The sequence below is a fragment of the Sinohyriopsis cumingii genome, chromosome 13, assembly GCF_028554795.1.
Source record: "Sinohyriopsis cumingii isolate HCF-2022 chromosome 13, ASM2855479v2, whole genome shotgun sequence".
Taxonomy (NCBI): Eukaryota; Metazoa; Mollusca; class Bivalvia; order Unionida; family Unionidae; genus Sinohyriopsis; species Sinohyriopsis cumingii.
Window position 1 is genome coordinate 51,786,200 of NC_142973.1, and position 16,191 is coordinate 51,802,390.

Below are 16,191 nucleotides of genomic sequence, written 5' to 3' on the forward strand. Positions count from 1 at the left end.
AAGTTTTAGTCAAATTTTTGTGAAACCTCACCATAATGTCAATGAAAGTTTTGGTAAAACTTTAAAGTGAAATGAAAAACACTTAAGTGATGCCATCATGGATTAGGTTTTGTATGCAAGAAAGAAAATGACAAGAAAAACCTGAATCTTATTTGATAATATCTGTCAAAATAAAATTTATGATCCATTTTAAAAATTACTGTGAATATTTATCATTGATTCCCAATAATGTCTAAAAATCATTAGGCAGTTTAATAGAAATCTTAGTATATTTTGTATGGTTTAGGCAGAAAGCGCTTAAAAAACCCATCTGAAATCTGCCTTGACATTTTCATTATTGGATGGGGTTTCTGCAGGTATTTCCATTTAATTAGGCAGAAGTAAACATTCCTCCTAATAATAGCTGGAGTAATATTTTGGGCCATATTCCACCCTGAATCCACCTAAAATTTATAATAAGTGGAATCTAGGCTTTAGGTGAAATCCGCTTTAAAATTCCACCTGGAATCTGGTTAAGGTCAGGGCAGAAGTTTTCATACAGGCATGCTCACCCTTCACATTCCTGCCCAATAAAATATTGAGGCTTCCATTTCTTTTTGCTCTCAAGACTGATCAACCACGTGACCAATATCATCTCATGTGATCACCAAGGCACTTATGGGGTTCATAAAGTTACAATTAAACTTCGACTTGGTAAGTCTAGTTTAATTTATCAATTAAACCTCTGCATACTGTCCACATAGTCTATTCAGAGTAAGCCTATTCTAATACTAATCCAACTTCTATGTATTTAGCCATAAAAAGTCTGTTCTAATATCAATGACACTAGTGTACAATTGTCACATACTTCTTATAGAAAGGGCTGTTCTGATAATAATCAAAATTCTGTGTCCACAAGTACATAACAATTTTGATTTAAATCATGATATAGAAACAGAACTAAATTGATACATATATTCTTCATCAATTAATTGTATTTAATGCTTGGCCCATATACATATTTCAACCAGTACAACCTCAATGAATTATCTTATCTTAGATGAATTATAATAGTTAGAGACTAGAGTTATTAGCATCTTGAGTGCATTGAAAAGTGCCCTCCTCACTGTAATTTGTATATACAGTGTGTTAAATAGGAATTTATATTAGAAGTCCAACTTTTTCAAAATCTCAACAACTGATGCAAAATCCCAGGTAAAGCTATAAATAAGATTGACAAAGGCCATCACTCCATCCAAACTGGAGCAAACAAGAATAAAAATTAATTGGCATATGTAGATCTATTAAAACATATAAAATTACACTGTGATATCAGATTGCATTGTAATGTCAAATTGCATTGTAATATGTTAAATAGTTTTCGAGATATGCTAAAAACAAGCAGCATATAAAGATATTAAGTTAACAGACACATAGTTCCCACACCTTTCAAAACAAGAATTTCCAGCCTTTTCCAGATATGTCCTGCCTGAAATGTATTTTTTAAAGGATCTCTTATGACCCTGACTGAAAGGAACAAAATAAAATTTTGCTTTAGAGCATGTGCATTTTTCAAATCAAAAGCTGTTTCTATTTTCAGATTTTCCCATAACAGCTTTATTAGACAGATGTTAACTTTATGCTCTTAACTCAGCCTATATGTTCAATATGAAAATGTCTTTGCTTTGAATTTGGACAAAAAAATCTTTCAAAATTATATACCTGTGGCTACAAAAAGGACTAATTTTTTATTTAAAAAAATTCACTTATACCTATTTGGTGCCCTAACATCTACTTTCAATGTAATCTACCATATTTACAGTATATGTTGGGACACTGTATTTGTTGGGGCACCATAAATTAATTTTAAAAGTAACTTTTTTGTGCACTCTATGTTCTGGGACACATTGTTTTTATCGAGTCGTAAGTTGTGGGGCACCTTTTAAATCATTCGAAAATTACATGTTGGAAATTGCACTCTAGCTGAAATTTTATTTTAAAAAATATAAAACTGTGTACTTGAGATAAAACTCTTTAATCCACAGCAGCAGCATCTCATCAACACAACCCTTCTCCTGCGATCAAAGTACACTAGAGTTTCATCCACGTTAATGATCATATTGTCAGTGAAATGATCTGTTTCTCTTATGGCCTTCATGAATTCATCACATGATTTTATTTTCTCCAAATCTGGATGATGCTGGGTCATCAATGTTTGCGCATGAAGCACTATATTGTGTAACTTTAAAAACTGTTCCATTGTTTCACTTTATTTTCAAAATTTTTGTGATTAGTGGTGAAAAGGAACCAAAGTTAGCTTTCATATCTCGGCCATCGTTGTATATTCAAAGCTAAAAAATAAAAAAATCGGCGCACTTAAAAGAATCCATAGTCGGCTTCTGAGGTCAGCTTGCTCTGCAATAAAATAACCTTTGTATTGATATCCTTTAAAAAAAAATCGGCTTCGTGTCTAAAGTCAGCTTCGGATTTCGGCATGCTTTGTAATAAAAATAACCTTTGTCTTTGATGTCCTGTCGGTAAGTTCAAAGACGAAGTTTACTGCTGAATGCCAGTTGTGTCTATTTACCACCTGGGCTTCTATGTGCTTGGCGTCTGTAGTAATAATTCATATAAAGGTGCACTGATGTCTGCGGGTAAATAGTAATGATACTTTTGTAACCTGCGCTGGCGAAAAGATTGTCACTTGCACTCAAGTGAATGTCTTTTCAAATAATGTTTTTTATTTGCAAGATACCATCATACAGTAGACCTGGATATAAAAATAATCTTAGCTATTTTGCACATAACACTGTGCCATGCATGAATGGCAGTTGTCTTCAATATATCGGTTGATTATTTCCCTCTCGTTTGCGAAATCGTTTGCTTCTCTTCTGGCCTTCACAAATTCATCACATGATTTTATTTTCTCCAAATATTGCTGGCTCATAGACATCTGTGCACAAAGCACTATATTGTGTCACTTAAAATTTGTTCCAATGTTTCAATCTATTTTCAAAATTCCCGTGAATATAGTTGAAAATGAACCCAAGTTTACTTCCATATTTTGGCCATCTTTGTATATTCAAAAAAAAAAAAAAAAAAAGGATTGGCTCATTTCACAGAATCCATAGTCAGCTTCCAATGTTGGCTTGCTTTGCAATAAAATAACCTTTGTATTGATATCTTTTACAAAAAAAAGTAACCAAAGTCGGCTTCTGAGATTGGCTTGCTTTGTAATAAAATTAACCTTTTGTCTTTGATGTCCTGTCTGTAGGGTCAAAGAAGGAGTTAACCACTTGCTGCCAGTCGTGTTTATTCACCAACAGGGCTTCTATGTCCTTGGCATATGTGGTTACAATTAATATAAAGGAGCATTGATGTCTGTGGATAAATAGTAAGGATAATTTTGTAACCAGAGCTGGTGAAAAGATTGTCACTTGCACTCAAGTGAATGTGTTTTCAAATGACAATTTTTACTTGTGGCATACTGTTATACAGTAGACCTGGATATAATTCAGTCTTGATTATTTTCCACCCAACACTGTGTTATGCATGTAAGGCGTCTTCAAGATATCGGTTGACTATTTCCCTCTTGTTTGCGATTTTATGGGCTCCAGTTTTCAGTCGGATAACATGTTCAAACCTTTGAGCACAACCACACACAAATGTTTCTCAATGTTCATGTCAATGAACAACATGGTATGTGGTATCGGACATAATTGATACACGCTACAGTATGGAAGCCTACGACACTTATACGGATTTCGTGGAAATATTTTATTCTTTAATGCTCATGTTGAAAAAAGGAATAAATGATAACAACACAAGGTTAGTTTCTTTCTTTTTATTATCAATTAAGTGTTTTCATTTATCTATTTTATTGCAATGTGCAGTGGGGGGGGCAAGCACAAATGCAATACAAATTTATTTCGTTTCTCAAGTCTTGGGACATATGACCAAAGTGAAAAAATGTTTCACCATAAGTTCTGGGACAGGAAAAAAAATAATTATTTTATTGTGTCCCAACATATGCGGTAAATACGGTAATGTAGTCACTGTCAAGGATACCCAAATCATGGGATTTGGATTGGATTTTACCTGAGTAGTCATTAGATTTTTAAATACAGGAATGATAATACTAAATTAATTCAGGCTGCAATACAATCCCAGACTTATTTGATTTTGAAATATCCCAAATGAACTTTATTAAATCTTGCTTTTCAGAATTTTTACTTCATTCCATTCATTTTGCACTTCTTTAAATTGCATCTAATCATAATAAATCAGGGTCCAAGCATGACTCCAATATTATGGGTGAATACACATCTCTCTAGCCAGAATGGGGCAAAGCTGGCAAAATAGAAAGAAGCAGGTGTACAAAGTTTGAAAGAGTCACTTGAAAATACTGTTTTTGCATATTTTCACGTCAGATGAATAAAATGCTAATGAAATACAGTGGAACCCTGCTATAATGCGATAATTGGGGTCCACAAAATTGGATCACGTTAATATCGGGTTCATATTAATGCAGGGTTTTACAGTATTTTACTTTTTTCAGAGAACTCATTGGCACATATACGTGTATTCAAGTCTAATGTATATGATGAATAGGTTATCAACACCGTTTATGATCGTGCCATCGTGGCATGCAGTTCATCTATAATGCATGTAAATCCATTGAAAAATTTCTCACAGATTTACAACATTCAATAATTTTTTCCCAGATCATTGTATCTGAATTCAGCATCTAATATACAGCATGAACTGAATATCAACACCATTTACTTGCCATCTGATATCGTACTGTCTGGGCTTGCAATTAATCTGTACTATATGTAATTCCATTGCAAAAATTGCATACATATTTAAACTATTCAGTAATTTTGTCACACATCATTGTGTGTCTGAATTCAATGGAAAAAAATTAACAGCAAAATTAGGTTAAGAAAGACTAAGCACGTGTATGGTTCATTACATTCCAGGGTCTATGAACGGTGTCTGTAAAAATTTCATACTGCTAAAATTTTTGCATATGCATTTCCATGTAAATCTGTCCATTGCAAATTTCCAATATTTAACGCTTGTATGCCCATTTGTTTGAATGACTACAGCAAGAATAATTAACACATGCTTTCAGCATGCATATAACTTTTACTTCAGATTTTGTGAATATCGAAAGAAACGTGTGAAAATTACTATACTAGTCATTGCACAAAGTGCAGAGAACGACCTGCATTTGTGAACTTGCTTTTCCATAACAGTAAAATATTATTTTATAAAAAAATAGGAAATTAATAACGAGTTCATAAACAAACACCATACCCATGTAAAACCCAAGAACTAAGTGCAGTAGGCCTGCAATGGTTACGAGTCACTTTTATAAATTTTTATAAGCTCTATGCATGTACAATATCATACCATTTCAATATCCAGTTAATAAAGTGGACATTATTACTGTCTGCATCTAATAACACTGCCAAGCCAAGCAAACATGTTGGCGGCTTTCATTTTTTGATGTTTATTAAATTGTGAGAATCTTTTATCAACCACCGCATTGTCTGCTGCTTGGTTGTGTATGCAGTTAAAGAAGAAACACTTGTCAGCTATTGAGGAACAATTGTATAGAGAATTAATTAAAAACAATCACAAAGACGACTTACTGGCTTTACCCATGGATTAGTAATAAGTAACATTTCCGATAATGTTTATTTTGACATAACACGTCAAGAACCTGGTGATACTGTTCAATTTCAGAAGCTATGGCAAGATCGTATTACATTAAAATTCATACGCGAACTCTTCCCCAAAATGATAATAAACGTTTTACACACTATTTCTCACACTTTAAAAAAAGTATTTTTCTGGGTGCAAGAAAAATACAAGTACATGTATTTAAAATTTAAAGGAACCATGCCATGATCATATTATATGTTGTATTATATTCAAATTCTTACACGATCTCTTCCCCAAAATGATAATAATTGTTTTGTGCAATGTGCAGAGAACGAATTGTGTTGTGAACCTGCTTTTCCATAAAGGTAAAATATTTTTATAAAAAATTAGGAAATTAATAACGAGTTCTTAAGCAAACCCTATACACATGTAAAACCCGAGAACTAAGAGCAGTAGGCCTGCAATGGTCATGAGTCACTTTTATAGTTTTTTTAAATGCTGAACGCATGTACAATTTCATACCCTTTCAATTTCCAGCAAATAAAGTGGACATTATTTACTGGTCAACTGATTGCGTTTTTATAACACCACCAAGCTCAACATACATGTTGGTGGCTTTTGTTTTTTGATGTTTTTTAAACTGTGCGAATCTTTTCTCAACCACCACATTGTTTGCTGCTTGGTTGTGTAGGCAGTTAAGGAAGAAACACAAGTTGGCTATTGTTTGAGCAACGATTGTATACAGAATTAATTGAAGACAATCACAAAGACGACTTACTGGCTTTATACATGGATCATTAACAAGTAACATTTCCGATAATGTTTATTTTGGCATAACACTTCAAGAACCCGATGATGTTGTTAAATTTCATCTGTTACGCCATGATCATAATCTGCTTCAGAATGGACAAAATACAGTTTCTCATTGATAAATATGTGAATTTGGCAGGAATTCTTTCGAAAGCAATGTAATTCTGAATATCTATCATCAATAAATTAGCATCAAAATTGGCTACACAACATAAAACAATTTTTAAAAAAATATTTTCACCTTCATTACTGAAAGAAAATTTTCATAAAGTCAGTGTTTTACTTTATTATTTTTGCATTGTGTTAAAACAAAAGGGGTTGTAGGTAATGTCATGAAATCAATATGAGAAAAAGTAAACTTCATTTTCTGGATGTGTTAGGTGAAATAAAAAACTTTAAGTTGACATTTCACCTGAATCACCCTCTAGCATGGACTCGAAATGTTCAGATTATCCAACATATGTGCACTGTCAAAAAGCTGACGAGATCAGATAGCTCCACCATTTTCTTAGTGATGAATATATTTTCCTTCCTTAATCATAAACTTAGTTTTGAGTAGCGTTTTTGAGATTGACATATTGGTAATGACTAATATTCTGCATTCTTAATTATTTAAATTCAACACACAGCCTGAGATTCATTTGCCAGGTTATGCTAACAGAGGCATGTGATCTAACATGAAACGCTAAATGACTCCGTCAACTACTTTACATCTAATGAACCAAACATGTTTTTCAAGACATTTCATCCTTCTTGCATTATGAAGGAAATGAAGTTTTTAACAGTTTTCAGTATTTCACTTTGCTGACAAGTATCTGCTTATTAAATATAAAATATACTGCAAAGATTCATATCCTTTAAAACAGAACAGAACTTTAATTTGATGTAAAACTAATGAAGTCACATGAATATAGGGCACCTTTATTTTGCAGTAACAAACAAAATTATAATAATGTAGCCCAAATGTTGGATGAACAAACAGATCAAGAGTAGGTAAGACTAAATCCATAAAAGGCACATCTGGATCTAAAAAGCAATTTTCTTATCAAATTCCATCAGTATATATCCAGTGGTTCCTGACCTATGCTGAATTTGCTCCACAAGGGCAATAACTCTGGCTAAAACGTAGTAGATATAACTAAACCTATAAAAGACCCATGCAAATCTTTCAGAAAATGTTCATATGATATTGCAACAGAATATGCTAAATGGTTCTTGAGCTAATCCTGTTATATTAACAGTCTATTTAAAAGATATAATATTAACTGTCAAATGCCATAGTTCAATCCAAAATAGGACAGACAAGACCAAAGACATAAAATATACATGTAGTCTGGTACACAGTCTACACACAAAAATTGCACTGATATATATTGGACAGTTCCTGACCTATGCTAGTGCTGCAGTGAACTGCAGTATTTATACTTAACTTGACTGAATGTATGCCTCAAAATGGAACCTGAAAAGACTAAATCTTTAAAGGGCACAACTATATGTATATATGTATATGTTGTATAATGTTGTGACCTCTTATGAGACCACCTGTCATTTTAAATATTAAATCCACTACCTATTACAAAGATATCAAAGTAAGGCTAAGCTAAAAAAACTGTCTAAACCTTAAACTGAAAATAAAATCAGCACCTGCTTACATAACCCTCTCAAGCATTGGTAAAATTTGTTGGTAAAATAGAACTTTGTGAAAAACAAGAATACTGTCAGGCAATTCTTAAAGGTCAACTTAATTTTGCAATAACCTATCATAAACAGCCACTTTTGCAGTCCATTTCAGAAAATCAATGCAGCAAGAAGAATCTTTTAAGAAAACAGCCTGACTTAAAATGCCATTATTTAGCTTCATTTTTAGCCTGGGCTTGAATTAGTGATAATTTAAAACTAGAATTAAGTTAAATCAAAGTTCCTTACAGATTTGATTGTAGATTACTTATTTTAATTATATACCCTCACTTACTTTTGCAGCCTCCATTATGGAGACAAGGTTGTTCCATCAGTGCCATCAGTATAGTCACAATATCAGACCTGGTGGAACTCTTATCAGTAACCACAAATGTCAAGTTGTCCAATCCAATGTAGGGAGAATCCAGATGGTAGGTTATCTTTACAGCCATCCAAGTCATCTTGGATCGGTCCAAGGCAGAACTGACATCCGGACACTGTAGAGGCATTAAAAATGATAACGTAGATGATTGTAAGTGAGGTTTATTTGATAACTTACAGCAGTACTGTAAACAAGTATGAAGTGTAGCTGTTGCTGTTGGGAACCAAACCTGACTGATCAGTTTTGCTGTCCAATGTAAATGCTTAGTCTAAAAATGGTCCAGACCAGCTAGGTAGGGAGTAGCCTCATATACACGTGCCACACTATACTTCCCTACACCATAATAATTTTCATCCTCAAATATCACCCAAATTGGATCACCTTTTAGAGGGGTCAAAGCATATTCTCTTTTATATTACTAGCTATTAAGAGTTGGACAATCCCCAAGAATGTAATGGGATCAGATACAGCTGTCACAATGGGGAATTGAATCCCATTTCTGTTTAACAGTCAGGTACACAGGCCACTGGAAGAAAGGTCCAGACCAGCTAGGCTGGTTAGTAAGTGGCCTCATATGACTGCTACAAAGAATTAATTCAGTTAATCTATTAATATCATGTACCACAGCTGAAGGCAGTAAGGGGCATTATCAGTAAACAAGTTTTATAGACAGTTACTCTTTTTTCTGATTTAATTTAAGTTTATACACTTTACTTACTACGTAAAATTTATACACTTTACTTATTACATAGGTTCAAGGTTCTCTACATGACTATGAAATTGCCTGATGTTATCTCATATACAGATGCATTGTTATGTGACAACATTTTATTAAACTGACAATGGTCAATGATTCATGAGAAAAAGTGAAATACTGGACAACTAGAAATGTATTTATAGGACAAAATGTCCCACCTCATTGCCTACAAACTGATATAATGGCAAGAATTTTCCGTATGGAAAGAGGAATTGAAATGGATAACACTACATGTCCTCATCAATTCTGTGGTGGGGCAAGTGAACTTGTACTATGTTTCTGCATATGTCTAAACTCAGATGTGAAATAACTTATTCAAGGAACTCAGTTTTTAAGATCTGTACCTCATCCCTTCTGAGGGTTTTATGATAACCAAAATATCTGTACTATAATGAGGCAGATGAGTGGGAAATTTAAACACATGAGTGAACCCCCATTCATTCTTAAGCCACATTCAGACATCACTGTGATCCTATGGTTCAATGCAAACATCTGGACTTATCATATTTACTGTATATGTTGGGACAGCATATTTTCTGGGACATTATAAATTAATTTTTAAAGTTATGTTTTTGTACACTGTATGTTCTGGGACATGATGTTTTTGTAAGTCGTAAGTTGTGGGAAAAGTATGTTGGAAAATGCACTCCGACTTAAATGTTATTTTAAAAAATATAAAACTTTGTACCCGAGATAAAACTCTTTAATCCACTGCAGCATTATCTCATCAACCTAATTTGAGTTTCCTCTAACCCTCGACAACTCATTTTTGATATTTGGACATTTATGTTGGGGTGTAGGGTCAGAATCCATTTCCTACTAAAATGTTGGAACTCACCAACACCATTTGGTGTCAGCATAGGGTAGCCCCTTATTAGTCGGCCTAGCAAACTTGAAAAACCTTTCATCGAGATAAACATGAAATTGATAGGAATACAATTTATTTTCTCAGAAATTGTGAGCATAGCATTTATTATATCTTAATCTGCTGACAGACGAGATGACCATAGAGCATTGATGAAATTTGACCTGAATCTCACCATTTACATTCTTAGTCACATGACTACACAAATCTGGCAGCCTATATGTCAGTGACCAAATATAAAAAATGGGCTGAAAAAGGTCAGAGGAAACTCGGATTACTCATCAACCCAACCCTTCTCCTGCACAGGTACGATCCATTATTTTGGTGAATGAATATTTGTTTTGTTTTCTCATGCCGTGAAAAAATTATCATTGGAGGAAACAAATCTTCTGAAGCGGAAACTGCAAGGACTAAAGTCGGATTTTTAAAAAATGGTACCAGTTGTGCTAATTCTCACACTTTTAACTGACATCTTATCAACAGTCTGTCAAAGAATGAGATCAAAGTACATTAGAATTTCATCCATGTTAATGATCATATTACTGGCAAAATCATCTTCTCTTCTGGCTTTCATGAATTCGTCAAATGATTTCATTTTCTCCAAATCTTCTGGGTGACACTGGGATATCAATGTCCATGCACAAGGCACTATATCGTGTCACTTTAAAAATTGATCCACTATTTCATTTTTCAATTTATTCTCAAAATTCCCATGAATACCAGTGAAAAAGAGCCCAAGTTAGCTTTCCTATGTTGGCCGACTTTGTTTAAAATTTTTTTTGGCATACTTAAAAGAATTCAAAGTTGGCTTCTCAGGCTGGCTTGCTTTGTAATAAAATAACCTTTGTATTTGATATCCTTTAAAAAAAAAATCAACACACTTAAAAGTATTCAAAGTCAGCTTCCAAGATCAGCTTGCTTTGTAATAAAAATAACTTTGTATTTGATATCCTGTTGGTAAGTTCAAACAATGAATTTACTGCTCACTGCCAGTTGCATTTATTCACCACCTTGTCTTCTATTTGCTTACCATCTGTAATCATAATGAATACAAATGGTCATTGATATCTGTGGGTAAATAGTATACACTACAATAACTTGCTTTAATAATACCTTTTGTAACCAATGCTGGCGAAAAGATAGATTGTCATTTGCACTCAAGTGAATGTATTTTCAAATGACAATTTTTATTTGTTAGATACTGTCCTATAGTTTACCTGGATATAATACAATCTTGGTTATCATGCACCTAACACCAAATATCATGCATGAATGGCAGATGCTTTCAAACAACTGGTTGATTATTTCCCTCTTGTTTGCAATTTTGTTGGATCCAGTTTTCAGTCTGATAATATATCCAAACCCCTGAGTACAACCAAACACAAATTGTTTCTCTATGTTCACACCAATGAACAATGTGTCATATTATCTGACATAAGCAATACATGCTACAGTATGGATGCCTATGGTATCCTACATAAAATGAAAAAAAAAAAAAAAAAGAGGAATAAATGATAACAATACAAGGTTAGTTTCTTTCATATTATTATCAAATAAGCATTTTCTTTATCTATATTATTGCAACATGCAGCAGAAGGGGGTGCAAATTCAACACAAATTTATTTTGTTTCTTTAGTTTTGGGACACATGACCTCGGTGAAAAAAAATTTCACTGTAAGTTCTGGGACAGGAACAAATTTAATTATTTTATCATGTCCCAATATATATGGTAAAAATTGTAATTTCATTAACACATAGCAAGGTCTAGACTTAAATATATAACTTGTCACAATACCAAATTAAATTTAATCCGACTTTCTTTCATTCAGAGCACTATTCTATCCTTTCAGTCCACCCAAGTCTGTTACTTATATTAATCAGTTACGAGGTTTTTCCTCACATTCTCTTGAGTACTGATTCATCTGTCTAAAACATATCTGTAAAACAGATTACCATAGGTTCATTTGCCATGTCACATGTCTTGAATTTATCTGTGAAGTTGGAGAGGAGTGTGTCAATGCTAAAATTTCCATGTGCTGAGCTATTCTCATGTAAAGTCAGTGCATCTCCATAATCTATGTCAAAGGCTCCAAATACCGCAGTGAAAGAAAGTGATTCATTCACTTTCAGCTGCTCATAGTATTTCTAGAAAAAATATAAGATATATTAATATTTTGAACAGTAGCTGTTAAAAAACCAAATAGGAAACCAACACAGTTCCATTCATAAATACCTGGGATTAAATGTTATTTGGAAATATTACTATCATCTACATGGTTGAACTAAAGATGTAGCACAATATAAATCATTCCTGTGCTGATAAAACTTTCCAATTAACACAAAATAATGATGGTCAAATTCACAAAAATAGAATTCTTTTATTACAATAAGGTTGAAAAATCAAGAAAAATACAGTTCATTTAGTTATTACATTATATTTGGCACCATATATACACTATTTTGCTGAAGTACTACTACTGCACACATACTCTGCTAAAACAGTGTGTGCAACTTATATTCATTATTTACATATAGGCAATACAAAACCTTTCTAAAATCATTTTGAAAATAGGTTTATGATATTTATATAATATAGCTCAATCTCTAAAGAAATGGTGAGATTAGCATAATAAAGAGATTATATCCATCATCCAAAAATCTAACAAATCTATCATCAGTCAGTAGCCATAAATAAAGCATACACAAATAGTTTCATCTCTTACAAATTTCATGCTGTGATATTGCAACATTTTTTCAGAAGGAAAAAATACTGTAACACATACAATGACTAGTTCCGTTGGATCATGGTTAAGCATGTTTTGACCATCAATGCCATAGAGGAATACTGTTGGCGGATCATTTTCTTCTTCCACCTCTACTGTTAACACAGCTGTTGAAGTTGCTGATGGGATATCTGCTGCTGAAGGGTCATCTTCCAGAATGATGCTAAATGTTATGTTTCCAGAGCAGTCCTTGCATGGTGTATATGTAAGCCTGTGTGTATAAAAGCATTTTATAATCGCTGCCTGAGACTGATATCATATTTGATTTCAGAAAAATCAACATATTTAAATTAAAATTTAATTTTCTAACAAAAGACTCCCTTTTGTCAAGCCCACCTTTTCATTATCAAAGTAAAAACCTTTAACATTAATGTAAACCTACTGTGTGATCTAACACATGAAAGGACACACACGTTAAAGTGATGACTATGCTGAGCTACTGCCAAAGCATCCCAGCATAAGGGCTGTATACAAATTATTGACACATTTTTTCAACTCAATTAGGTTTCAAAGACATGTTCAAAATATCTATGAAAAGAATGACCAAGGTGAATTTATCCCAAATGGCATCATACAAGTAAAATGGTTCATGGCAAATTGATGACATTAACATGATATGGGTGATGCTGATTGTCATTTTTGATGAATCCAATGATACCTAACTATTTTGAGAAAGGTCCATACCTTATCAATGAATTTCAGTACCTTTGAAACATCAGGAAAGTGCTATTTTTCATAAACTGTAAAAAAAACTTCATAAAACACAAAGATACATAAACATGTCCTTCTCTGATTGTAAATGCATAAAAGCATTGAGAATTTGCAATTCATGGAAAACTTCATAGGTATTTTAGTTTACTATTGGATACTTCACTGAGACAAATGTATCTTCAATAAAACCATTACGGAATATAATTTTGGTTCTGAGAGTTTCAAATGGCATGTTGATTTCATGCCAAACAAGAAGAGAGTTTACAATAGCACAAAACATATTGCAAAATACAGCAAGGTTTGGACAGTACCTAACCTTTTAAAATATTAATGGCCATCAATACTTAAGCTGATTAAGACACTGACAAAGTAACACAAATTTGGATGGACTAATATTATAAAAGTTAATACCTTCCATCAGGTGTTATCATCACTTCTCCTGAGACAGGTAGCTGGGAAGGGCTGATTTTATAAATTACTTTGTCTCCCTCAGGATCACTTGCTTCCAGGTCATACAGGACACCTGTTGAGTAACAAATTGCTAATACATATCCATAAAAGTTATTAATATCCAAGTAAATAAATTGAATAACACTAAATGATTCAAAATACCCCAAAGCTGATCCACCAAATAATGTTACACAATTAACTTAGGTAATCTGGTAATCAGTATGAAGACAGTGGTAAATATGTATGACTACATTTTTTACATTTGTAAACAAAATCATGAGTGTGGTAAATTAGGGTATAATAGTTATGTGTTGAGGATGTGAGGATATTACCTGTGGTTTTTATTATCAGAAAATAAGTTATACTGGTAATGTCTCTGTTAATCTAGTGTAACAGATATCTGTAACATCTTCAAATCCTGAAACACATGACTATTATTCCCATTCTTAAACACTTTCAATTCACTGTTTCATTTTCCATGGCTCTTTATTATTAGGAGAGTTAATACAAAATGAAAATATGATTCTCCATAACTCTGTATTGCTGTGAGAAATGATTCTCTATAGCTTGATGTTACTGGTAGAGTCATTATTTCAGGAAGTGTGATTCTCTGTAGCTCAGTATGATTGGGGAGAGTCAATATGATGTGAGCCACATGAAGTTGCCCCATCTTGTTGGAGCCTCACATTTGTGCTGATTATTGGTCTAACAGGCGAAGTCCAGCCTCCATTCGGACATCAGAATCATTTGTAATGGGTGCATAAATAGGCGACCTAGGACAAACAGGTCTGCTGCTGCACTGAGCAAACCTAGCAGGCAAAGGAATTCTTGGGCAGGTAGATTATCCCATATAAACAAGGAAGCCACTATTATACAGTGGGACCCCGCTATAACGCGGTAGTTGGGAGCCATAGAATCTGACCGTGTTATGAACCGAACCGTGTTATATGCAACCAACTCAGCTATAGAAAATGTACCCCCCCCAAAAAAAAGGGGGGGGGGGTAAAATATGCGGGCGGTAAAATACGTGCTTCGTCGGCACAGTTGCTATCTTGAATTAATGCATATTAAATGAGAAATACACCTGTAGTGAAAAGAGAGAAGACATCATACTTTATTTAGAGAACCATGAATTGGTACATATACATGAATACTGTTTATATATAAATGTCTAATGTATAGCATGATCAGAGTATCAACGCATTGTACTCACCTGCGAACCTCATCATATACATTGAATCCACAATACAAGTGATTCCATCGAAAATATGCATACACAGCTTTAAAATATTCCCTAATTTTGTAACATGTCATATTGGTCTGAATTCAGTGGAAAAACTTAGCACAATCACGTAACAAATGATGAAGCACATTTACTTTGAAGTACGTTCGAAGTCGGTAAAGGTTAGTTTGCGTTTTAAGCATAAACTTTTTCCCTACAAAATGGAAACTTTCACAGCACAGTTAAAGTGTTCCAGTCATGTTGGAAAATGCAAAAATCCAACAGATTCCATCACTTTTATTTAAGTTTGGTACTGACTTCCTTTGAAGAAAACTTCTTTGCTGTTATTGAAAGATTGTAGTCGGCTTTCTTTGATGAAGGCTGCATGCGCTTTTGAAGTCGCCGCTAAAGAACAGCTTTGGAGAACCAAACGAATGCCCATTTCTTATTGTGGTGGCAACATCAAATAATTGTATTGTATGATTGAGACGGGGATTTTTTTCCATATGCTGAGTACGTTTTCAAAGGTAATCTGTTTCCCTTGAAATTTTAGCAAACTGTTTTCTCTGGATACATTTTTAAAAGAATTGGCCGTCGTTTAGACTATTCTATTTACTGTCCCTCAATGCCTACTGAATAAACCAATAAGAATTTTTTAAATTTTTTTTTAAACATTTGTGGTAGCAGCGTGATGCTGCCTTCTACGCCTGCATCTGAAAATTAAGAAAGGGTCAACGGAAGATAGAGACGAAGGTGTTCTGATGACATGGGTTATTACAGAAAACATGAGTGTTCTGAAGGATTTAATTCTGAGTAAAAAGAAGAGGAATTTTACTTACCATCCACACACAAATGCGTCTTTGTAAATATATTAATTACTAG

General features: G+C 33.5%; 1 protein-coding gene across 1 annotated transcript in view; it reads right to left on the minus strand.

Moving 5' to 3' along the window:
- LOC149785554 (uncharacterized) overlaps positions 1-16,191 on the minus strand; it is a 198,141-nt gene that overhangs the window by 7,464 nt on the left and 174,486 nt on the right. The window contains exons 51-54 of the mRNA XM_089979355.1: positions 14,049-14,160; positions 12,927-13,137; positions 12,097-12,288; positions 8,435-8,636 (exon numbers count right to left, since the gene is read on the minus strand). Of these exons, the coding sequence (XP_089835481.1) occupies positions 8,435-8,636; positions 12,097-12,288; positions 12,927-13,137; positions 14,049-14,160 (717 nt within the window). The remainder of the gene's footprint in view (positions 1-8,434; positions 8,637-12,096; positions 12,289-12,926; positions 13,138-14,048; positions 14,161-16,191) is intronic.